At 40.2% G+C, this 27,335-nt stretch overlaps 1 protein-coding gene across 1 annotated transcript in view; it reads left to right on the top strand.

Annotated features, from left to right (window-relative positions):
* The first annotated feature begins 9,675 nt into the window (after positions 1-9,675).
* The window catches only part of synpra (synaptoporin a), a 52,730-nt gene continuing 35,070 nt past the window's right edge, over positions 9,676-27,335 (top strand). Inside the window, exons 1-2 of the mRNA XM_067431809.1 lie at positions 9,676-9,976; positions 10,104-10,169. Coding sequence (XP_067287910.1) covers positions 9,959-9,976; positions 10,104-10,169 — 84 coding nt within the window. The 5' untranslated portion in view covers positions 9,676-9,958. The remainder of the gene's footprint in view (positions 9,977-10,103; positions 10,170-27,335) is intronic.

Genomic DNA, 27,335 nt, shown 5'->3' with positions numbered 1-27,335 from the left:
ACGACATGTGCGTGTGTGTGTGTGTGTGTGTGTGTGTGTGTGTGTGTGTGCGTGTGTTTGTGTGTGTGTATAAGTGGCAACGCCATTTTGGATAATTATTGCAATTGAATGCTGGGGGATTGAAGGATGCAATATTGCATTGCTGTTTTTTTTTTTTTTTTTTTGGGCCCTATGAGAATGTCATACATTACCAGTGTTGGGAAGGTTACTTTGGAAATGTTATCGGTTGCAGGTTACAAGTTACCCTATTTAAAATAGTAAGTAGTGTAACTATTTCAATTACTTTACTAAAATAATGTAACTGATCACTTTTGATTACTTTTTCTACATTTCCAGCAGTGGAACATGGCCTAAAGCTTTCGCCGCCAAGGCAGATGTGGTGCACTTCAAATTCAAATAAATCAAAGGCATCAGAATAGAATTGCTTCACTAAACGGTCATCAGGCAAAAAAACGAATTAATAGTAACACATCCTAGCTTTTTACAGAAAATATTCAGATGTAACGGATTAGTTACATTTATTTTGTAATTAGATTACATAAACTAGTTACATGTAGATTTTTTAACGAACTCTCTTATGCTCACTAAGGCTGCATTTATTTGATTCAAAAATACAGTAAACAGTAATAACTTAAAGGGTCATGAAACCCCAAAACACTTTTTTTGAGATATAAACAGATATGTATAGGCTGCACATCATTGAAAACACTAAGGGTACTCATTAATGGTATGCATATGTGAAAATAGTTATTTTTGCATTTTTCAGAGCGATTTCTGTCTTCCGGTTTGAAAAGTTTAGTCGGAGCAACGTCACAAATGCTGACGTCGGCACGGCCTTTTCGGCCCAAGTATGGGCAGCTGGGCACATGCTGACGTCGACCGCTCTGAGCAATTCTCGATATATATTCATGACATAAAGCTCATTCAGTCCAATCCCTGCGCTGTAGTATGCATACAAGATAATTTAGTTAATATGCATGAGACAGTCACTTCTGTCAGGCTCGTCTTACATCATTATTGTAGAGATATGGTGGGGAAGTTTTGGAAGCAGCGTGCGGAAAAGTCAAGGAGGAAAGCTAGGCGTTGTGCTGATACGAAGTAACGTAAAGGGCGCCGAGCGAGCTGTAACCGGCGCCGTCTGTGGAAGCCTTTGCTACAAAGACTCGGTAAAGTAAAATTCACCTGAGGAATCGCACGCCGAACCTGCAAGCGTTGACTATCTATGTCAGGAGTGCAAAATAACCAATCTGTAATCTGTAGGCCAAGGAACAAAAGCCACGTCCTCTCCGTTTTATTTGTCGTCACAGCCATGCACTAAACCGCATGTGTTCGGGCTCTTAGTGAAACAGTGTGCTGCATATTTGGACAAATATAGATTTAGCTGCCGAGTGATAGACAGCGCGGATCGTCACGGCAATGCGCGGTCGAGACCTCAAACCCCTTCGCTTTTACCCCGATCTAGAATTACACATCTCTTATCACATCGCATGTTGGGTGGTTCACGTTCTCTTATCAAGTCGGCGCGTTGTTCATCTTGCCAAACAGCGTGCATATTTGGACAAATATAGTTTTATCACGTTTGCAAAATATTTCGTCATGCAGAATAACATTTATTTTCATTTCTCACTGAATTATGCTGGTTTGAACTTTGAAGAGCTGAATGATTTGCGATCTCTGCTGCACGCCACTCATAGCTCTCTCATTCGCTGTACTCATCCCTCATTTAATCTCACTGTGGTAAACAATGCCAACGTGAACCAAGAACATGTCTCAGAACCGCTCAGCACCTACTGACAGACACTCCCCTATTTATGCAAACATTCCCTCTTTCCACACAATACCATCCCACCTTTTCACAGTCGACCACTCCCCTTTTAACAAGCTTTTTCAAATCGAAGGTGTGAAAAAACGTACTCGGTTACTTTCGTAACCTCGGTTCCCTGAGAGAGAGGAACGAGTATTACGTATGGGAAAAACTCCTTTTCTCGAGAATGTGAAGCAAAACTTTTAATAAAGGTATCTATGTAAAGCGCAGTGAGCTGCACGGCCATAGCCCAGCGCGAGGAGCGCTCTGATTGGCCGGGCTGCGGCAACTGCAGGAACCTATGGTGAGGCGGCTGAGAGGAACGAACCAATGGGGGGCGTTCCAGAAGCCCGCCGAAAAAGGTGCTTATATTTGCATACAGGAGGCTATATAAGACCCTAATTCGCCATAGGTGTCAGGTTTTAAGATCGACTGAAGCGATACCTGAGAAGCATAAACACGGCACGGAACGTAATACTCGTTCCTCTCTCTCAGGGAACCGAGGTTACGAAAGTAACCGAGTACGTTCCCTTTCGAGAGAGGTTCCTCGTATTACGTATGGGAACACAATGTAAAGCGCCGTGTGTGCTGACTGACCCAGTATACCCAAAGCACATGTTATAAACCCCCGAGACACCGACAGAGGCGGCTTATAAGGGGAATGAAGAACCGGAAGAGTCGGTTCGTTTGAACAGCTGATCGGACATAGTCGGATCTTATGATGAATGAATAGTGCTTAAGGACTAATGTGTACAGGCCAAAATGTAAGGCAATCTGTTTGCCAGGGTCAAGATAGAGCCTAGATGGAGAGAAGCCCTGCTTGTAGAGCTGGAACCTCCAACTTGTAGAATCTGATAAAAGTGGACGGAGAGGCCCAGCCTGCCGCCGCACAGATATCTTCCAAAGAAATGTCACACGACCAAGCCCAAGATGAGGCCATGCCTCTAGAGGAGTGGGCTTAAATGCCTGTAGGACAGGTTAGGTCCTGGACCTATATGCTAGTGGGACTGCATCCACTATCCAGTGTGAGAGACTGTTTCATGACAGCACAAACTTTAGTGCGGCCACCGAAGCAATGAAGAGCTGATCCGACTGCCTGAAGGGGGCGGAGCGCTCTAGATACAATCTCAATGCTCTGACTGGGCAGAATATGTTTGCGTCTTATTTTCTCTGAGACGCGGGTTAAGCAGTGCAAAGAGCTGCATACTGAAGGGGTTGATAGCACTTTCAGCATAAAACCATGCCTCGGTTTGAGCACAACCTTGAAGTTGCTGGACCCAAACTCAAGACAGGAAGGGCTCACGGAGAGTGCAGGTAAGCCACCCACTCGGTTAACCGAGGCCACAGCCAGCAGAAAAACGGTTTTGAGTGATATGTGCTTCAAGCTCGTGTTCTGAAGTGGTTAGGAGGGGGAACCCTTCACGGCCTCCAAAACCATGGCGAGGTCCCAAATAGGGACCGAGGTAGGGGCAAGGCGGGCTGAATCTCCTGGCCCCTTTAAGAAAACACACAATAAGATCACTTTTCCCTAGTGAATGTGCCGCGATAGGAGCGTGGCTAGCTGCTATGGCGGAGACACACACCCCGAGTATGGAGGGGGGACGACCCGCATCCATTAGCTCTTGGAGAAAGCGAGCGGTTCCGCCAGTTCGCATGATTGTGCGTCGATGTTTCGCGTAGCACATTGGTTAGAAAACCACTGACCACTTCAAGCAGAGCTGCCAGATAGCAGGGGCTCTAGCTTCCGAAATAGTGTTCATAACTTGTCAGAGAGGTTCCCGGATACCGTTGATGGGCCATACGTGGAGGGCCCACAGCTCGGGATTGGGATGCCAGACCTTCCCTTTCATTGGCAGAATAGGCATGGGGCTGTGTCTGACAGCTGAAACAGTATGGAGAACCATGTGCGGTTCTTCCAAAGTGGGGCTATTAAAAAGCACAGGCTGCAGCTGGATCGCGATCGGAGGGAACATATAGAGGGAGTCTGGGCCAACATGGGCCAGGGCATCCCTGCGTTTGCAGAAAAAATATTGGGCAGCGTGTGCTGTGCAAGCTGAATTGTTTGCGGGTAAAGGGACCATCCCCCTGGGGACATGGGTCCTCTGGATAACATGTCCGGACCCTGATTCAGAATACCTGGCACGTAAGCCGCCCTTAGGGAGCTCAGATTGTGCTCTGCCCATAAAAGGAGATGCTTAGCCATGCAGTGAACAGAGTCTGATCTCGGCTGCCCTAGCGATTTTATGTACATTATCAAGACGTGGTGGTTCTTATGCCGTAAGTCTTGAGTCTATGACAATGACTGTACTGATAAGCCTGCCCCTCGAAGGCGAATCTCAAGAATGGCCTGTAGTGGGGGTGGGGGGTTATCGTAACGTGAAGTATGCGTTTTTCAGATCTATTGAGAAAACCCAATCCCCGGGGCGAATGTGCGCGAGGATTTGTTTCACCGTCAGCACCTTGAAACGAGCGTGTCATAAGTGCTTTGTTCAGATGCCTGGAAAATGGGCCTGAGACCGCCACCCATTTTCGGCATGAGGAATTAGCGACAGTAAAAACCTGACTCGCTAGCGTCGGGTGTACTGTTTTCGCCGCTCTCTCCTTTAACAGTCTCAATGCCTCAGCGAGAAGCACGTGACTGACACTGCTTCTTACAGAGGGCTCGACCACGGCTTGAATCGCGGGGTCTGCGAGCAAAACTGTAGCGAGAACCTCGTTTTATATGTTCAACACCCAATATTATATACCAGGAATGGCCTGCCAGGCCTGGGCTCGTAAAGCCAGGGGTTGAATTAGATTCGGGGGCTGGCCGCTTAGTAATAGGGGCCTGTTAGCCGGGTTGCTTGTGCTGTAACACTGCTTTTAACACTGTGGGGATAGTGTTAGTTTTGGCGGTGCAGGCTTTGCAGTGGGCGCACGCCTCACATTTATATTGTGTGTGCGAGAGTGAACTTTGTGAAAAGTGCTTGGGTGCAGGAGTGCAGACTGTAAAGTGGGCACATTTCCTACATAGAAAGCTCTTTTGTGTGTAGTGTAAACAATGTGCAGTGGCGCACAACCTACGTAGAATACCCACGGTGCAAACCAGTGAGCAAATCCACAGGGGTAAACGCACACAGCATTAGTGTGCAGACGAGCGTGTTTAACACAGGCTAGTTGACTGCAATATTTCATCTCCAGTCACTTAACTTAAGGGAACTGGGAGAATGTAAGGAAGTGCGGGTGGTATGTGAGCCATTCCACAATGCCGTTATGCTCTAGTCTAGACTGAAAGCGCGCATGCAGACAAGCGTGTTTGACCACAGGCTAGTTGACTGCAATAAGGCTAGTTGACTTTATATGGTGTAATCCGGCCGCGGCGGGATTTATTTGTGATTTTGTGAGGCTGAATTAACAGTGCTTATGTAGGGGTGCACACTGTGTAGTGGACACTTTGTCTACAGTGTAAAAACCTTTCCAGCCGCCTGAATAAAGGGGACTGGAAGTGATAGAGTGAAAAAAGGGCTTAGCTTGGCAGCCATTTTCCGACGCCCTTATGCTCTGACAGTGAGCGCGTGCTATGACGTAAGCCGCGCTCTAGTCAGCAACGCGCTGTGGAAGGGGCGCGCGCTATCATGACAAGGCAGCCATTACAACTTCCTTGGCAGTAAGCGCGCGCTGCAGCGACATTGTTCTTGACATACCCAACAGCCCGAGCTCGCTCGTCTAACTTACTCTAGTATTCTCTGTCCGCAGCGCTTCAGCACGGCGGCGGTAGAATGAGCACGGCGAGAGCTTCGGCTCGAGTTAGTTTATTCACTCTAGTATTCTCTGTCCGCGGCGATAGAGCGACAGGACGAGAGAATTGGAAGCGTGAGGTAAAACTCTGTCCGCGGCGCTTCTAGCACGGCGAGAGCTTCGGCTCGAGTTTGTTTATTCACTCTAGTATTCTCTGTCCGCGGCGATAGAGCGACAGGACGAGAGAATTGGAAGCGTGAGGTAAAACTCTGTCCGCGGCGCTTCTAGCACGGCGAGAGCTTCGGCTCGAGTTTGTTTATTCACTCTAGTATTCTCTGTCCGCGGCGATAGAGCGACAGGACGAGAGAATTGGAAGCGTGAGGTAAAACTCTGTCCGCGGCGCTTCTAGCACGGCGAGAGCTTCGGCTCGAGTTTGTTTATTCACTCTAGTATTCTCTGTCCGCGGCGATAGAGCGACAGGACGAGAGAATTGGAAGCGTGAGGTAAAACTCTGTCCGCGGCGCTTCTAGCACGGCGAGAGCTTCGGCTCGAGTTTGTTTATTCACTCTATTATTCTCTGTCCGCGGCGATAGAGCGACAGGACGAGAGAATTGGAAGCGTGAGGTAAAACTCTGTCCGCGGCGCTTCTAGCACGGCGAGAGCTTCGGCTCGAGTTTGTTTATTCACTCTATTATTCTCTGTCCGCGGCGATAGAGCGACAGGACGAGAGAATTGGAAGCGTGAGGTAAAACTCTGTCCGCGGCGCTTCTAGCACGGCGAGAGCTTCGGCTCGAGTTTGTTTATTCACTCTAGTATTCTCTGTCCGCGGCGATAGAGCGACCGGACGAGAGAATTGGAAGCGTGAGGTAAAACTCTGTCCGCGGCGCTTCTAGCACGGCGAGAGCTTCGGCTCGAGTTTGTTTATTCACTCTAGTATTCTCTGTCCGCGGCGATAGAGCGACAGGACGAGAGAATTGGAAGCGTGAGGTAAAACTCTGTCCGCGGCGCTTCTAGCACGGCGAGAGCTTCGGCTCGAGTTTGTTTATTCACTCTAGTATTCTCTGTCCGCGGCGATAGAGCGACAGGACGAGAGAATTGGAAGCGTGAGGTAAAACTCTGTCCGCGGCGCTTCTAGCACGGCGAGAGCTTCGGCTCGAGTTTGTTTATTCACTCTAGTATTCTCTGTCCGCGGCGATAGAGCGACAGGACGAGAGAATTGGAAGCGTGAGGTAAAACTCTGTCCGCGGCGCTTCTAGCACGGCGAGAGCTTCGGCTCGAGTTTGTTTATTCACTCTAGTATTCTCTGTCCGCGGCGATAGAGCGACAGGACGAGAGAATTGGAAGCGTGAGGTAAAACTCTGTCCGAGGAAAAACTCCGTCTGTCCGCGGCGCCTCCTCAGCGCGACGGTATAGTGACGAGAGCTTCGGCTCGAGTTCGCCTATTCACTCTAGTATTCTCTGTCCGCGGCTGTAGCGCGACGGAATGAGAGAAGAGTGGGAACAACTCTGTGGCAGCGGCGGAAGAAGAGCCGAGGCGGCGGCAGAGTGAAGAGAGCTTCGGCTTGAGTGTGCTCATGTCCTCTAACATTCTCTCTTTCCGCGGCGCTATTCAGCGCGACGGGACGAGAGCAGAGGGAGAGTGAGAAGAGCTCCGTCTTTCCGCGGCGCTTAACGACGCGGCGGAACGAGAGAGTCCTCGAGTAGAACAAGCCTGTAAGCTCTAGAAGTGGCGTTGCAGCGGCAACACAAACACATATAACACTCAACATAGACACAGTTTAAAGGATATATAACGCCGGATGGCGTAGCTGGAACGGCAGAGAAGGCGGAGAGGGAGTCCGTCGTCCTCAGCTGCAGGTTCCGCTGGTGCCTTTTCAACGGCGGTGCTTCTTCCGGAGACCAGCGAAGGTATCGCTGAAGGAGATAAAATCTGACACCTATGGCGAATTAGGGTCTTATATAGCCTCCTGTATGCAAATATAAGCACCTTTTTCGGCGGGCTTCTGGAACGCCCCCCATTGGTTCGTTCCTCTCAGCCGCCTCACCATAGGTTCCTGCAGTTGCCGCAGCCCGGCCAATCAGAGCGCTCCTCGCGCTGGGCTATGGCCGTGCAGCTCACTGCGCTTTACATAGATACCTTTATTAAAAGTTTTGCTTCACATTCTCGAGAAAAGGAGTTTTTCCCATACGTAATACGAGGAACCTCTCTCGAAAGGGAACACCGCTGCAGCAGGGGGGTTTCATGACCCTTTAAATATATATTTTAAAATGTATTTGTTCCTGTGATGCAAAACAGATTTTTCTGTTTCTTTTTTTTCTGATAACTACTCCAGACATTAGCATCACATGATCCTTCAGAAATCATAATCAAATGGTGATTTGGAAACATTTGTTATTATTACTGTTTTATCAGTGTTGAAACAATTGTGCTTAATACTTTTGTAGAAAATATGATAGGCCTACATTTGTTTCAGTTAAAAATAAACCTTTCGTAATCATGAATGTCTTTACTGTCACTTTTGCTGAATAAAATTATTGCAATATACCTTACTATTCTTAGTAAGTCCGATTTTTTCCCCTAAAGCGATCTGAACCCAGGTATTCTATTGTCTCAGGGTGTGTGAATACCTGTGTGTGTGATGCACCTGTAAGGAATATTTTTAGTGTTACTTCAGTATGTATGCATACAAAAAACATTCCCACAGTTCTGTGACATATCATGTTTGCTGATTCTGAGAATCCTTTGTGCTGGAGAAGTTGAGGGCAGCAGCTGAGATGGCATCAGGTGTGTGCGTGTTGGGGTCTTTCTCATAAGGGAAAGAACAGTGATCGGGGTAGACTTGACCTTGGACTTGCAGGCAAACGCAGATTTAAATGCAAGTACACACTTATACACAGTGAACTTTAAAAGAACAATGCCTAATACAAAAAAAGCTCTTTGGGGCTCATGTCCCTGTAGGCTTCAATCTGACACTCACACTTCCTGAAGTCTTTTTCCCCCTCATTCTCTGTGACTGGCCCTTAAGCAGTATATGGTGTGTGTGTGTGTGTGTGTGTGTGTGTGTGAACTTATATTACATTGTGGGGACCAAATGTCCCCACAATGTAATATAAACCTGAGATCACCTACATTGTGGGGACCAGCCAGGGGCCATCCACAATGTAAATGGATTTATAAACATACAAAATTATGTTTTTTTATTTTATTTTTTTCGGAAAATGTAAAAATGCAGAATGTTTCTTGTGATTGGTAGGATTAGGGACATGGGCAGTGAAGGGGGTTGAATATATATAACCAGCCAACGGTCTCCACTTTTCAAAAGGCTTATAAATCATTCAGGATAAGTTTTTTTTAAGAAAGTAAAAATGCAGAATGTGATGGGTAGGTTTAGGGGCAGGGGCAGTGTAGGGGGATAGAATGTACAGTTTGTACAGTGTATGATCCATTACGTCTATGGAGAGTCCCCACAAAGATAGTGAATCAGACATGTGTGTGTGTGTGTGTGTGTGTGTGTGTGTGTGTGTGTGTGTGTGTGTGTGTGTGTGTGTGTGTGTGTGTGTGTGTGTGTGTGTGTGTGTGTGTGTGTGTGTGTGTGTGTGTGTGTGTGTGTGTGTGTGTGTGTGTGTGTGTGTGCTATATACTGTATGCATATAATCTTCATGTTTTTATTACTGTCTTGATTCTTTGCAGCCAACTTGGTCGAGCTAAAGGAGATTGTGATTATGTAATGTAGCTGTGTTGGAATCTGTACAGTTTCCACACACATGAATGAGCTTTAAGAAAATGTCACTGGACATAAAATTACGGAATGGTAACTGAATAAAACATCACAATGTAATACACATGCTAGACATTTTGATAATGGTTCTGTCTTGTCAACACTAAAATAGTTTGAGAGTAAAAAATTCCCACTTCTTTAGCATATAAATGTTCAGTTAATATTATGATAGCCTAGCAAACTGTATCAATACAAAAAAAATATTTTGAACCGACAAAACAATATTTTATAGTGTAAATAAATTGTAGTTTGGTAATATCGTCCAATAGAGAAAAACATTATGGTCATGGTTCATTTTGTGAAATCCAATCCGTTTCTGTCTCCATGGAGCTCCAGCGTCTCTCAGTAACAGAGCAAACTCGGCTCTTTCCGCGGACGGACGGATTTTCCCGAATACAATCGGCTCTTTCTCTGTTACTGAGCGCTATATTACGCTGTACGCTAATTTTCCGGTGCAGGGGGTAATTAAAACCGAAATCTCTCGGCTCTTTTCGGATCAAGAAACGACTAATACCGAAGTCACTCGGCACTTTCCGTAGGAGGCGCGATTGCAGCCGATTCCCTGCTCTGCGCGCGCGACTCTGGCACATCACTCATTAACGTTGTTTTGGTCTTGACCTATCCTACTAACAAGCGCATTTCTCTCTCTAACAAGAAAATGGAAAGCGCTAACCAGGTAGGAAACATTTTACTGTTTGTGCACTTGACAATTTTTAATGAAAACCACGAGAAATGTTTTAAATGTTTTAAATAATCAAAGTGCATCAAATGACGTTATTGTGCGTGTTCGTTTGATATTACAGATCGTGTCACTTGGGACGTTCCAAGTGCTTAAATTACCTCTGGGATTTATCCGCGTTCTGGAATGGGTAAGTGTGCGCAAAAGCACGCGTTTTTCCTCTCACCTTTCTCTAACTCGCTTTCCTTTACTTTTCCCAATTGGCTCAATAAACTTGGTCCCAGGTATGTGTGGGGGAAAGAGTGATTTTTACTATCGTTTGAATAAGTATATGTTGCACTGCCATATTTATAACAGGACCCTTAATCCATTTGGACATTTCCATAGCCTGTCGGAACTGGGCATGTTAAACGGATATTTTGCATATCTAAGTTTTAAAAACCGTGTCATTTATTTTAAACATGTAAACTACTCCTCATAGGTGTAAGTGACATATTCTGCTTATGACATGATACATCCCATATACATGAACCGAGGGGCTCGGGTTTATATAATACACCAGCAGTCAATTCTGCTCATGGGTTCTGCTCTTACTCGCTTTTTGCTGCAATAAAGAAACAATTGGTGAATGTAAATAGCTGCAATTTTAACATGACCTCCAAACATTATATTTAGGCTAACTGAGAGTCCATTTTAAATGTATAATTGGTGATAACAAGGCTTACCATTATAGTCACATTTTTGCAGATGACCTGTTTTTGCTTGTCCATACAAAATAGAGCTGATATGCGTTTAAACAAGCAGATGTGTAATGAATTTGCTTTGATGTTTATTCCTTGTGCCTGATTTGTGACTGTTAGTTTGCATAATGTGTTACTTGTTTTATACTGTGTTAACCAGCAACTGATTGTAACCTCTAGTGTGAAAACAGCTCAAATGTGTTTTCCCACGGCCATCTGATGAGTTTGGGTCAGGGAAGTTTCTGTTCGGAGTGGTGTCACACTCTGGTGCTCTGACATAATCTAGTTGATGAGACTCAGAAAGTATATGTCAATATGCAGGTCTTTCTGGACTGTCAGTGGCTTTAGTGCCCTAACACAGCAGGTATAACAGAAAGCACAACATTCGTAGCAATAATCCTTTCTTTTGCTATCATTAGCACATGACAAGACGTGTGCAGAAAACTTGTTGCTATTAAAGCTAATTTACTGTGTTTGAAATCGCAAATGTATTGTGTTCTGACCCTGTTTCCTATGGGGGGGGGGGGGGGGGGTTCAATATAGGTTCTTGACTCAGAGAAGAAAAGTTTAGTTCTTTAGTTTTAAAAAACTCAGTTGTAAAAAGCTCTTTATACCAAAAATGTCTATATTAGGAGAAATGTTTTAAATGATTGCAGTATACTTTCATGTTACATGAGTTTTTCTAGTGATAAAACATGTTGACTAGCTGTTTAATTCATTAAATGTTATTAAAATAAAATAAAACAAGATTAAAAGGACATTAATGGTTTAAAACTAAATTCATTAAATGATCCCATTCTCATGATGGGAACCATTAAAACGTTTTTATATGATGCACCTGACAGAACCCTTTAGTTTTCATATGGAACCTTTTCTTTTAATTGTGTAGAATATATCTTTTTTTTAAAGGAATAATGTCTTCTAACTTCGTAGATATTTTATGAATTACATCAAAAACATGTTTGCAGCAAAGCAGCTCCACAAAGTCAAAAGGTCAAGTGCTCTCCCAGACCCTTTTTCCGTCATCAAACTGTATGGAGAGGTGAAAATTAAAACATTTACAATGCCAACCATAGATAGCTCTGAGCTATGCAAATGTGAGTCAGGCATAAGTGGCAACGCCATTTTGGATAATTATTGCAATTGAATGCTGGGGGATTGAAGGATGCGATGCATCTTCTCCTGAGGAAATTAATCTCCGCGCTCTTCATTTGAAGTGTCCTCCGGAAAAAGAAAAAAAAATTGAGAAGCTTATCACCGGGGAAACATGCAGTCCTAATCACTTTTGGTCACACATTGGCTATTCTCTGTGTTTCTGTCTGTGTATCTCTCTCTCCAGTTCTTTAGCTTTTTCTCTGCCTCTGTATGTCACATCTGTCTGCTTGTTTGGTCTTCCTGTTGTGTTTTGATTCACATGTTCCTTTGTCTTAGTTTCGCACCACTTGTCTTTTTCTTAGGTTACCATTGTTAGTTTAGTTCTGTTCAGCTGTGTTTAGTTAATAATCTCGTTTCTGTCTGCTATTTAAATCCCTCTTGTTCTCTCATGTGGCATCCCAATTTGCCTACTTATACTATGACCTAAAAGTATGTTCTCTTTTTGTGAAGAAAAAGCGCATACTTTTGAGTGTGTAGCAAAAGAGTATGCAAGCTTTGGGACATATACTTCATCATCTTTAACTGATTCTGTTGCTTAGTTGCGTGCATCCCGTCACTGTTTGAACTGCCGTCAATCATCGTCACAGTTAAAATCTTCCACATTCAGTTTAATTTCCTACTTTATCGGAGAGAAATGTAGTAACACTTTGATCTGCCAGTCGTGGGTCTTTAAAGCAGAGACTCTTCCCATGTTTGCGGTTCATAATGATTTAAAATGTAAAAGTTAATGGCCAAACATGTCATTACAATAGTTCACAGTTTCTGCTGCAGGTGAAATATAATGTGGATAACACGGAATAAATATATTTTAGTCAGGTTAAATACTGATAATTGATTACTTAAACCCCTTTACCTAAACATCTTAACCGTCAGATTCACACATCCGTCATGTTTGTAGTTTTTTAACACTTTTTATCCATGTTTGTAGTTCTAATCGAATCCTCTCCAACTCGCAATGGGTTGTGGGTAATATCAGCCGTTAGATTGTGCGTCGATCCGCACTTCGAATTCTGACCGAAAATAGACCATCTGGGTATTTGTGGAATACTCTTTTCAACAAACTACGATTTAGGATATACTAATTCTATTTTCGAATACTATTTAGTATGGATAGCATGCAAATTGGGATGCAGCATTAGTCTTGCTCTAGTCACTGCTATGTAAGGTTGTGTTTCTGCTGCCGGTCTCCTGTGAAGTCATGATTAAAGTTTATGTTTGATTGTGATCTTCTGAGTCCTCAGCCCATTCCTGGGTCACCAACCATGACAGTCATCCTCTCGATATTTGCTTTCTCCCCCTCTGTCTGTCTCTCAAAAGCAATTTGTGATAATTAACCAATTATTGAGCTGTTGAAATAAAATGACTCATTGAGACCATTGACACATTAAAATATGCAAAATTATGTATTTTGGGCCAATGGATAAATAAAATAATATAATGAATATATGACAGAAAAGGTGGATGCTGCTTTAATTGCATTAAATATTTTAAACGAGTTAAACAAATTAATCACGTGTTAACGCGCTAATTTTGACTACTAAAATAATATCTATATAGATTTTCGACCACTTTTCCTATGTAGGGTCACCGGGATTACAAACCCGATTCCAAAAAAGTTGGGACACTGTACAAATTGTGAATAATAACAGAATGCAATGATGTGGAAGTTTCAAATTTCAATATTTTATTCAGAACACAATATAGATGACATATCAAATGTTTAAACTGAGAAAATGTATAATTTTAAGGGGAAAATAAGTTGATTTTAATTTCATGGTGTCAACACATCTCAAAAAAAGTTGGGACAAGGCCATGTTTACCACTGTGTAGCATCCCCTCTTCTTATTTTAATAGTCTGCCAACGTCTGGGGACTGAAGAGACAAGTTGCTCAAGTTTAGGAACAGGAATTTTGTCCCATTCTTGTCTAATACAGGCTTCTAGATGATCAACTGTCTTAGGTCTTCTTTGTCGCATCTTCCTCTTTATGATGCGCCAAATATTTTCTATGGGTGAAAGATCTGGACTGCAGACTGGCCATTTCAGTACTCGGATACTCCTACGCAGCCATGATGCTATTATTGCAGTATGTTGTCTGGCATTGTCATGTTGGAAAATGCAAGGTCTTCCATGAAAGAGACGACGTCTGGATGGGAGCGTATGTTGTATCTAGAACTTGGATGTACCTTTCAGTATTGATGGTGCTGAAATATAAAATGGTGCTGATGGTTTCCAGATGTGTAAGCTGCCCATGCCAAACACACTCATGCAACCCCATACCATCAGAGAGGCAGACTTCTGAACGGAGCGCTGATAACAACTTGGGTTGTCCTTGTCCTCTTAAGTCCGGATGACATGGCGTCCCATTTTTCCGAAAAGAACTTCAAATTTTGATTCGTCTGACCATTAAACAGTTTTCCACTTTGACACACTCCATTTTAAATGAGCCTTGCCCAGTGAACATGCCTGTGCTTCTGGATCATGTTTAGATATGGCTTCTTTTTTGACCTATAGAGTTTTAGCCAGCAACAGTGAATGGATTGTATTCGCTGACAATATTTTCTGGAAGTATTCCTGAGCCCATGTTGTGATACAATGACGTCTAATGGCCCGAAGATCATGGGCATCCAGTATGGTTTTCCGGCCTTGACCCTTACGCACAGAGATTGTTCTAACACTTAGTTAGAACTTAGTGTGTGTGTGTGTGTGTGTGTGTGTGTGTGTGTGTGTGTGTGTGTGTGTGTGTGTGTGTGTGTGTGTGTGTGTGTGTGTGTGTGTGTGTGTGTGTGAGCCTGTTTATGTGGTTTATGAGGACACAAATTTGTATAACTACATGGGTAGTACACTGGTATTACACTATAAATGTGGTTTATGAGGACATATCAAATGTCCTCATAATTCAAACGGCCTTAAAAACATACTAAATTATGTTTTTTTGAGAAAGTAAAAATGCAGAATGTTTCCTGTGATGGGTAGGTTTAGGGGCAGGGGCAGTGTAAGAGGATAGGAAATACGGTTTGTACAGTATAAAAACCATTACGCCTATGGAGAGTCCCTGTAAACCACATAGACCAACGTGTGTGTGTGTGTGTGTGTGTGTGTGTGTGTGTGTGTGTGTGTGTGTGTGTGTGTGTGTGTGTGTGTGTGTGTGTGTGTGTGTGTGTGTGTGTGTGTGTGTGTGTGTGTGTGTGTGTGTGTGTGTGTGTGAGTGTGTGTGTGTGTGTAAATCTAAGCCTCAATGGTCTGTCACTGCTCGTCAGTGTCAAAATATTTAAGAAAAACAATCAAATCAGGGTAAAGGCGGGCTTTATGTTCACACAGAAACTGCTGAGGCTGAGCATAAATTTTACTGGCTCAACTCGACGTCAAGTAAGATAAATGTAAGCAGCTAAACTAAACATTCATGTTTGACAGCTTCTGTTTTGTCAAAAAAAAAGACAAAAATATTCAGGCAAATGAATAAACATTTGTCTAATTTCGCCATTTTTAACTAAAATTATGCTATGTGATTCATAATGTAGGCCTAATTAACGAATATAAAATATGAACAAAGCCATTTTCATCAGATTAGGCATAAGATAATGAATGTGTATATATTGTAAATTAATATAATTCCATTTGTAACCTTCAGTAAATAGAAAAAAAAAAAACTCAGCTTATTTCAGCCTGTATTGGGCATGATTAGTAATGAATGTGTTTATATTGTGAATTAATTTAATAAACTTAAAACTTTAATAAACAGTAAATTAACATGTCTAAGAAAATTATTCATCAAACATATCAGTACGAATATGTAAACCATATGTTTACTTTATTCACTGACGAAAATGGGAAAAACAATATCAGTCAAAGCTCAGCGTTATGAGGGGAAGAAACAGGGCAAGAGAAAAACAGAGAAAAAGAGAGATGTGGAGATAAGAGAGACAAATAATTTAATGCCCAGTGACATGGTTTTCAAGCCTGGTTCATGGTTTTCATTGTTATCAAATTTTTTGGCCTTCAGAACATCTTAAAATGCACATATGTAGATCATAAAAAATCAATTGTCTCAGGGGAGCATGCCCCCGAACCCCCCTAACATTTGGGATCTTGGTGATTATAAACCTGACCACATTATTTGGGTACGATTAATTCATGTACAATATGGCCATGCAGTAAGGTGTTAATATTTGCTTTATAAGTAATAATAAACAGCCAATATATTCTGGGTATGCATGTTTATAAGCTAGCGCAATTTGGACACTAAACTAAAGTGTTAGCATTTTTTTCCATAGGCTACCCTCACTGGGGGCTAAGCCCCCCTAAAATGAAAATCCTAGAAACGCCCCTGCTTACAACATTTGATATTTTATCTATATTCTATTGTGAATAAAATATAAGATTTGTAAATTATTGCTTTCTTTTTTTGTTGTTGTTCATAATTCGTAGTGTCCCAACTTGTTTAGAATCGGGTTTGTATTTTATACACATCAGTGTATATTAGTATCAGACACTGGCCTTCATTCATAAAAAGATGCCTTTACAACAAATATTTAAAGGGTTAGTTCACCCAAAAATGAAATGTATGTCATTAATGACCAACCCTAATGTTGTTTCACACCCGTAAGACCTCCGTTCATCTTCAGAACACAGTTTAAGATATTTTATATTTAATCAGAGAGCGTATCTAAGTGTAGGCACACTATACTGTCCATGTCCAGAAAGGGAATAAAAACATCATCAAAGTAGTCCATATGTGACATCAGTTAGTTAATTAGAATCTTTTGAAGTATCGAAAATACATTTTGATCCAAAAATAACAAAAACTACGACTTTATTCAGCATTGTCTTCTCTTCCGTGTTTGTTTTCAAACCTCAAATTAAGATTCAAACGGTCATGAATCAGCGTATTGATTCATGATTCGGATTGTAAATTTCACGTGATTTCAGAAGTTTGACATGCGATCCAAATCATGAATCAATACGCTGATTCATGACCGTTTGAATCTTAATTTGAGGTTTGAAAACAAACGCGGAAGAGAAGACAATGCTGAATAAAGTCGTAGTTTTTGTTATTTTTGGACCAAAATGTATTTTCGATACTTCAAAAGATTCTAATTAACTAACTGATGTCACATATGGACTACTTTGATGATGTTTTTATTCCCTTTCTGGACATGGACAGTAAAGTGTGCATACACTTGGATACGCCGTCGGACTAAATATAAAATATCTTAAACTGTTCTGAAGATGTACGGAGGTCTTACGGGTTAGTCATTAGTCATTAATGACATCAATTTCATTTTTGGGTGAACTAACCCTTTAAAATATACTGTCTTTAAGTTGTTTTTGCATTAATTTGGAGAGTAACTGTAAAATTTAACTGAAATCTGATGTTTTTAATCGCGATTAATCGAATTACAGAAAAAAATTGCGATTGATTAGTTAGTTATTTTTTGTATTGATTAACAACGCTAATTATATTATATTATATTATATTATATTATATTATATTATATTATATTATATTATATTATATTATATTATATTATATTATATTATATTATATAGAAAAATGCAATACAAATTGTAAAAAATTTAAAATTCAAAAAATAAATTATATACATATTTATTTGGTGTCCATGGCTAAGAAACCTAGTTTATAAAGTCAAATCATACAGTCCATTTATATGAAAATTTCTTTGAGTGATAGGAAGAATGACAGACCCCTGAGACTGAGCAGACTGCAGATTCATTAGGTAAGACTGATAGATATTACTGTTTTACAAACTCACAGAAGAAAGGTTAGTTGACTTTAGATGTCCGTCAGTTCACTGGAAAGGTTGACTGGCTGTTTGAAAATGTGCTTTGGATGCCTGTGTGCAGATGTGCAGAGATTTATCTGTGAAAGGTTGGCTGTCTCTCCGTTTTTCGATCTCGAGCCTGCACTCGCATGAGGCAGTGGTTTCATGACCCACCTTTTTGTCCCATGGATAAGACACAACAGACGAAAGACTGAAGTGCTAAACCGAATCACGTCACACTTGTGACTTAAAGTCCAGTAAAATATAATGAATAGTAGAACGACTGTAAAACTATCAAATCTTTTTGTTAAAATAATTGAATAACCAGCTATTTTACATGGTTTGTTATTAGTTTATGACAAAAGGCAGCGGTACAGCAGGGTCAACACATAAGCTCCAAAATTCAACGCAAACACGCTCAAATATACAGTCGGATCGTGGTCGGGTGGCCGATTCTGACTAACCGCTGTGACAGTCGCCTCAGGGCAGGGGGAGGGGCTTTGTAATATCATGTGACCAAGTAGCCATGGAAACTCCATAGGGAGACAGCAACTGAGGAAAAGAAGGGGGGACAGTGTTTTAAAAATAAAATGAGATTTTATGCCTACTTATGATCAGTGAAGCATACAAAGAGCGCCCAGATACACACTGGCCGTTGTAGGCCTGAGTGCATTGTACAGATGGGTAATGAGCTCTGGGACCATTCAATGAGTGTTCTTCTCATTTGAACACTGATTATCTCATAAAACACTACTTGCAGTTTGGAAGAAGACTGGGAAATTTTGTTCCAGCTGTGTGGGGATCTGAAAATGCTCAGAAAGACATTCATGTTCCATTTATAGACCGTTCATCAGGTTATCTGGTTAATGCATCACTGTTTTTCAGCCTGTCTGACATATAGTGACTGATGCTTCCGTGCAGGAACATGGGATATTTTTACTCTTGCCACATACTGGGAATCATTGGAATGAAGCATGGCATGAATGCAGAGTTTGGGGGATGGAAAGGTTGGGGCACTTTTGTGTGTCTGTATGTGTGTGTGTGTGTGTGTGTGTGTGTGTGTGTGTGTGTGTGTGTGTGTGTGTGTGTGTGTGTGTGTGTGTGTGTGTGTGTGTGTGTGTGTGTGTGTGTGTGTGTGTGTGTGTGTGTGTGTGTGTGTGTGTATTCACATTCAGCAGCATTTCGAAACATTCAGGAAGTGCTATACTGTCTGAGAGAAGTGTTCAATAGAGGTTGAAGTGAAGAGGTTGACAGGCGCGTCACTCTTGAGCGTGTTGTGTGTGTTCAGCCATGGATAAGGAATGAGTGGATGCTTTAATGTGACACAGGTGCATTCTGATCTATACCCACTGACAAAAACAACAAAATCATGTTAGCATGATAGCATAAATAGGATGATGTTATCTTCAGAGTTCATATTCTGCAGTTTTCTATCATTTGCTGTACTAAATGTTCCAGTTTTTTTTAACTTTCCTATAAGCTCAATGGTGCAGTGATGATGGTAATTGTACATTGTACACATTTCATGCATTCAATGCAGCTATGACGGAATAACACACACACACATACACACACACACACACACACAAACACACACACAAACACACACACACACACACACACACACACACACACACACACACACACACACACACACACACACACACACACACACACACACACACACACACACACACACACACATGTTGGTCTATGTGGTTTACTGGGACTCTCCATAGGCGTAATGGTTTTTATACCGTACAAACCGTATTTTCTATCCCCTTACACTGCCCCTAAACCTAAACCTACCCATCACAGGAAACATTCTGCAATTTTACTTTCTCAAAAAAACATCATTTAGTATGTTTTTAAGGCCATTTGAATTATGAGGACATTTGATATGTCCTCATAAACCACATTTATAGTGTAATACCAGTGTAATACCCATGTAGTTATACAAATTTGTGTCCTCATAAACCACATAAACAGGCTCACACACACACACACACACACACACACACACACACACACACACACACACACACACACACACACACACACACACACACGTCTGGTTCACTATCTTTGTTCACTATCTTTGTTCAATATCTTTTGTGACTCTCCATAGATTTAATGGTTTTTATACTGTACAAACCGTATTTTCTATCCCCTTACACTGCCCCAGCCCCTAAACCTACCCATCACAGCAAACATTCTGCATTTTTACTTTCTCAGAAAAACTCATCCTGTATGATTTAAAAGCCTTTTGAAAAGTGGGGACCGCTGGCTGGTTCCCACAATGTAGTTAATCTCAGGTTTTACTATCCTTATGGGGACATTTGGTCCCCACAATGTAATATAAACAAGGGCACACACACACACACACCCACACAGATCAGACATAACATTATGCATTGTAAAAAAATAAAACTAAAACAACACGGCACCTGTTAGAAGGTGGGATATATTAGGCAGCAAGTGAACATTTTGGCTGCTAAACCCAGTGGGCAGCTGATTTGATGCCTCGCTGTCTTATGATAAAAGGGCTTGTAAAGTCACTGTTTGTGCAGGAAGGCATCTCACGAAACTGATTTTGGACAGACTTCTAAGGCAGTGTAACAGTTTAATGATCTACACTGTAAAACAAACTCAGGTCACCAATTGAGAATTTTCTTGTGATTGATCACATCTAATTTTATAGTTGGCCAAATTGAATTTCTGTGAATTAAATTGCATCAATTCACATAAATTCAATTTGGCCAACTGAAAAATGTAGATGTGATCAGTCACTAGAAATTGTTCATTTGGAGACCTGCAATTAGTTTTACAGTATACAGCAAAATATAGAGAGCTTTGGTGAGAACTAGTTAATTACCACATTAATAATTTCTTGCAAGAATTGACACCAGAAGTGGAAAATATTGGTAAAAAGCATACGTTTACACACAAACTGACCGGCAAACGCAATTTTCGGACGCCATCTATCAAAAATGAATGAATAGAAAGCACAGGATTGTGGGATATCAAAGGCAGCGAAGGATACATATATGTTGCCTTCAAAACTCAATCAGATGAAGGTATTTTAGGAGACAGGAAGTGAAGCAAACTCAGACGTGGCTTGATGCCTTCCTGCCTTAAAATGTGTCCTCCGAAGGCAGCATTTTCCAGGTATCGGATACAGCCTTTGTCCTCAAAGTTGATTTGTAAGAAGCAGGAAAAATGGGCAAGCGTAAGAATTTGAGTAAGTTTGACATGGGCCAAATTGTGGCTAGACTACTGGGTCAGAGCATCTCCAAATGAATGCACGTGGGGAGCGAAGGCTGGTTCCGTGTTGTCCAATCACACAAACGAGCTACTGTAGCTTAAATTGTTAATTGTTAATGCTGGTTCTGATAGAAAAGTGTCAGTATACACAGTGCATTGCAGTTTGTTCCGTATAGGGCTGCATAGCCACAGACCAGTCAGGGTGCCCAATCTGACCCCTGCCCACCGCCAAAAGCACCAGCATGTGAACATCAGAACTGGACCAAAGAGCAAAGAAGAAAGGTGTCTGGTGCCTGGTCATTAGGTGCCTGGTCTAATGAATCACTCGGATCATGGAGGTGGTTAGGTGATGGTCAGGTCAGTGTGATGCTTTGGGCAATGTTCTGCTGGGAAACCTTGGGCCCTGCCATCCATGTGGATGTTGACACGTACCAGATATTACACGAAACACATTTAAAACATGTAACTGTTAGTGCTAAAATTACTAAAACTTAAACTGAAATATAAAAACTAAAGCTATATAGAAATGTTAATTTTTTTAAAATAAAACAAAGAAAGTTGTAATAAAAACTGAAAATATAAAATAAAAGCTAATCAAAAATAATAATCAATACAACACACACACACAAGAAAATATTAATAATAATATTTCAGTACACAGAGATTTTTATATTCTCTAGCTGTTCGGTGCTTTAAACACACTGTAAAATCAATCTGAAAATCAATCTGAAAAAACGAAAATATCTCAGACCCTCCATTTTTCTTCTCCCTCCATCATTCTCTCTCTCTCTCTCTCTCTCTCTCTCTCTCTCTCTCTCTCTCTCTCTCTCTCTCTCTGTTGGTGTAATCTTCTCCCCCTCTTCTCCTCTCTACGCTCTTCATCCTTGCCCTGCAGAACACAGCTGGGAAAGCTTGATAAACAAGCCACGGCATCGTAACACTCACCCGCTCGTAGTCACACCAGTGTGCGCATGTGAGAAAGAGCAAGACAGGGAGAAACTGAGAGCGGAGGGATGGAGAAGAGAATGCAGCTGATGAGAGGAGAGGGGGTGGGTCTCAAGAGCTTCTCACCATGCTTGAAGCGAGTGTGTTTGGGGTTTAGTTTGTGTGCATGTTTGTTTGGACAGGCATGTGCTTATTCATGTGAGAGTGTGCATCCAGTGCAGTGATGTGAGCTTCACTGGCTCACACACACATTCACACACATGCTTGAGTCTTTGACTTCTGTTGTTTTTATATTGACACTTGCGCCATCATTTTTGTTACCACAAACATAGTGATGTTTTTTAAAGATAAAATCTGAATTGCAGTGAGGCACTTACAGAAGTAAATGGGTCAGTCTGTAAAATGTGTAGATTCATTTTTAATTTTTATTTAGCTTTAAATTTTATTTCAGTTTTACTTTCTTGTAATTTTAGCACTTTAACTTGAATTTTATTTTATTTGGTTACCAACACTGTAAAAAAAAATATTGGAGTAGGCCTAATTTTGTAAGAAAATACTACCGGTATTTCAGTTTTTACTTCACAGTTTTACATTCAATCCAACGTTACTTGCAATTTCTTCGTAATTACTTGTAAAACGTACTAGTTATTTTTTGAGAGAAAATCAGTTCGGCACCATTTTTTTTTTTTTTTTTTTCAGTGAAGGCAACATTTATAATTCCCTGCTGCAAGGGTTAAAATACTTAGGCTACTGTTGATAATACATTTTAGTGTGAGAAAAAACATTTCTGTGTAAGGTTATAAACAAATTTACAACTTCATTACCATGACAACATACTGTATAAAAACCTAAAATGACTGTCAAATGACATGAACAAATGTACAGCTCAAATAATAAAATTATTATGCTTTTATCAATTTTAAACCTTCAAAAATAGAACACATTTACTTTAATTGTAAGCATCTCTTTATATATTTTTCAAGTTACATTATTTCATGTGGTAATCAAAAATATTCCTCAAATAGCCTACTGTTAATCAAACTTAAAAGTATTAAGAACCGTATTCACACATTTTGGTACCCAGGTATACAAGTATACAGGCCCAGCACACAAACACACACACACACACACACACACACACACACACACACACACACACACACACACACACACACACACACACACTCACACACACACACACACACACACACACACACACACACACACACACACACACACACACACACACACACACACACACACAAGTGAGCCACATTAGGTTCCTCTAGTTTAAATTAGATTAAGTTCCTCTGCATTAATTACTGCGGATGAGATAATAAAATTAATTAAAGCATCATCATTATGACTCACCTGCCAATTCTGAGCCTCAAACTCCCAGAGATTATGCAGATATGTGATCAGACCACACTTATTGACTTGAGTGGATTGCTATTTTGTGTGTAAATGATTTGATAAGTAATTTCTAAGCTAAGTGTTAAATGTCTTGAAAACAATCACCAACAAACATATCACTATTTGTCATATCACTCCCCCCCCAAAAAATGTTTTATTTGAGGCTCATTTTGGAGCTGCCACCAGATAGCGCTAATAGTGCTTCATTTTCATTTTAAGTGATCACATCAACTGTATAATAATCCTCTCCTTACATGTTAATATACAGTCCAAATGGCAGAAGGACCAAACAGGCAAACACTGGCTATGAAACAGCTGGTTATGGAGGCATATTTTTCTAGAGGGAAATGTTAATGTTATGCTAATTATTTACATGGCTCGAATTCATATATTTCTACACTGTAAAAAAAAAAAAAGTTTTGTTTTTTGTTAGTTTAACTTAAAAAAGTAACCTGGTTGCCTTAAAATTTTGAGTTTATTGAAATTAAAAATTTGAGTTGATACAATGAAGGAAATTTGTTTAATAAATAGAAACTCAAAATATTATTGTATCTGAACCACATAAAAATGTGATAAATCATGAAAATAGCACTATTTGGCATGTTTCACTGCGTCATCAGAAATAAAACACGGTTGTCGAAACTCAAAAAATGTTCATTGTATTAACTCAAAATTTTAATTTCAATGAACTCAAAAATTAAGGCAACCAGGTAACTTTTTTTCTAAATAATTTTTTACAGTGTATGTTAGTGCTGTTACCAGTTCTGTATTACTTTGCTTAGAATAGAAACTGTTAAATGTTACAGTCGCTTAAAATGATACAGTGTGAAATTAAAGGCACCAAAAAGCATTTATACTTTTTATTTTATTGTAGTTTTGTTTGTTCTCAGTGCATGGAAGTTGCTTTTACAGACAAAATTTCCAGTTGAGGGCAGCAGACAGGCTAATTTAAAATGACAATCCCCTACTGTCTTAAAGAAATTAAATATTCATCTAAATATGCATTCACTGATGTACACTGATAAAAACAACTTGTAGGATTTACTTGATAACATCATTATAACAATTTGCACTCAAATTTTCTTAGTAAATTTTACTGCTGCGATATCAAGTACAACTTACTTGCCAGTATCAAGTAACTATTAATGTAACACTGGCAAAGACATTAAGTAAATGTTACTTAATTATATTTAACTTAGCAGGTTATATTTATTAAAAGTAGTTAAGTAAATGTAATTTTAAAAGGAACATCACTGTTGTGAAAATATCAAGTAAACTTTATAAACCTGTAATATTTACCGTTATGAAGTAATTCATTAGATTTTATAATGTCTGTCCATTTCACATTTTGAATTACCTAGTTTAATGAATTTAGATTACTCACTATTATGTAAATGTTGCTCTTTTTTAAAAAGTGTTACCAAATAAATGTAATAATTTTCTCTGCATCAAATACTTTTATCCCAAATCCCAAATAAATACAATAAAGTGGAACAGTTTATTATGTCAACATTCACAATGAACCATTAAATCACTAATCTTCACATCAACTGATTATTAGTTTAGGTATATTTAGTATAATATACTGTACAATAACTGTAGAATTAACCTTGTATGGTTCAACTAAACCTCAGCAGCCGACAGTGGCATAACATTAATGACGAGCACATGCATAGTCCAGCTGACACAGAATGGTCACTTCTCCTTCATGCTCATTCACACATTAACTGGATCCTCTCGATGTGTTCAGCAGCATCACTGCGACTGTCCTCCTGCATACAGTTTATAATAAAGAAAGAACACATTTCAGTTCTTTTGAAAAACAAATACAAAATAGATTCATTAGCAGTGCAGAACAAACATGCTTGCTAAAAATGACTAAACCTAACTCACAAACTTAAATCCAAACATAAACAAAAGCCTTGGCTTGGCATCGAAACTTAAACCTTAAAGCTACACTGTGTGATATTTTCCCCCATCTAGCGGTGTAAAGGTATATGACCATCCAGTGGATATTAGTTTCTGTTCCTCTCAATTCTGATTTCGTTTTAGCTCCTACGGTGGCCGATTAAGTCTAAGATTAACATGGCAATCCCCCTCTTCACATTCAACACGGTGCCATCGAGTGTGAAAACGCAAAAAGCGAAGCTTGAATTTACGGGTATGTCCCTCTTTGGCTAATGTACTTCCAAGATGGAGGGGCAACATGGCGACCAGCATTCGAACCCCTCACCCGTATGTATTTTCAATGGCATATTATAAATACTTTATTACTTGAAAGAAGTAAATATACATTAATGAGCACATATATTTTTGAAAGAACTAAGTGTTTTAGCTAAGAATAAACTAAAAAAGTTACACAGTGTAGCTTTAAACCTTAAACCTTCACCAACAAACAGGTACATATTCAGATACATACAGATACATATCATTCACAATAACAGAAAAACATACATGGCAAACACGAGGGCTTAAATACACAAAGACTGAGGACTAGACAAGACACACCTGTGGACAATGATCAACCAATAAACCAATGACACACCAGAACACAAGGCAAAGGAGAGCATGGCAGGATCACATGACAAAACTAGGAAGTGCATGACAGGACATGACAGTGAAAATAAAAACCTAAAAACATGAAACATGAACCCAACACCAAAACACCCTTTGACATTCTTTGGTGATTAGCTTTGATAAATTAATTGCTGTGAAATTTTCAGTGGATATAAAAATGACTAGATGCTTTTAAATAAGGCTAGCAACACACTCACAAACACACACACACACACACACACACACACACACACACACACACACACACACACACACACACACACACACACACACACACACACACACACACACACACACACACACACACACACACACACACACACACACACACACACACACACACACACAGGAAGCCAGCACTTAATCACGGCCAGCTAACATTAAATTATTTTGAAGTTAACCAGATTGGGTGACTTTTTCTATAAGAACGCGGATAACTACATTTAATCCCCTCTTTTTTTGACTTACCACCAGTCTCAGCTTTATAGAAGTGATAATGCTGGCGCTTTATTTAACGTTGTTGTGATTAAAACTCACATTCAGTTAATTTTGAACCGTAACATATATGCAGTAATCAAACCATCAACACATAGCTGTTATCACAAATCTAAAATAGAAAAGTCAAAACTTACAGAGAATAAGCCAGCCATGTTAAAGTGACATCCCAAACCGACCGTCTCTGCCACCACTGAACAAGCGGGATCTTTTTGAAAAAACAAACAAACAAACAAACAAACAAACAAACAAACAAATGATTCAGATTCAAACAAATGATTCAGATTCAAACAGATTCAAACGCACTTTGCTTTTTAGATTAAAATGTACTTAGTATTTTTAGGTGAATGTGCTGGGACTATAAAACATTAAATAGTATTTGTAAATATATGGTAAAATGTACTCTTTCTTCTCAGTTAATTTAATACATTAATAAATGATTTATATTTTACATTAGATATACAGTTCCAACTTAATCTTGATTTTACAATGTATAAATTACATGAATTAATGTAGCAGATTTTACAATACCACAAAGTCATTTTTTTCAGTGTAGGCTAGTTTTGATTAATAATTTGAAATTATTTAGTTCAAGTTTAAGTAATTTTGTTTGTGTCATTTGAATGACTTTTTTGTAATATGTCCATGGTATTATTTTGGATTTAAAGGGGGGGGGGGCACTCAGTTTCAGTCAATCTCATGTCAATCTTGAGTACCTATAGAGTAGTATTGCATCCTTCATATCTCCGAAAAGTCTTCATTTTTATTATATTTATAAAAGAAATATAGGCTGTACCGAGTCTTGTACCGTAATGTACCGAGCCGGAAAAAAACGAGAGCCTGGAGGCGTATCGTGTGGGCGGAGCTAAAGAATGACGAGCGCAAAGCGGTGACGTCCTCAAGCGTGGAGGAACCCCATCGCTATCGATCTAAGCTAATAGATACATGATCCAGAATCACATTCGGAGGCTGAAATAAATTGAACA

The sequence above is a fragment of the Pseudorasbora parva genome, chromosome 22, assembly GCF_024679245.1.
Source record: "Pseudorasbora parva isolate DD20220531a chromosome 22, ASM2467924v1, whole genome shotgun sequence".
Classification (NCBI taxonomy): Eukaryota; Metazoa; Chordata; class Actinopteri; order Cypriniformes; family Gobionidae; genus Pseudorasbora; species Pseudorasbora parva.
This window is presented reverse-complemented; position numbering and strand designations above follow the sequence as displayed.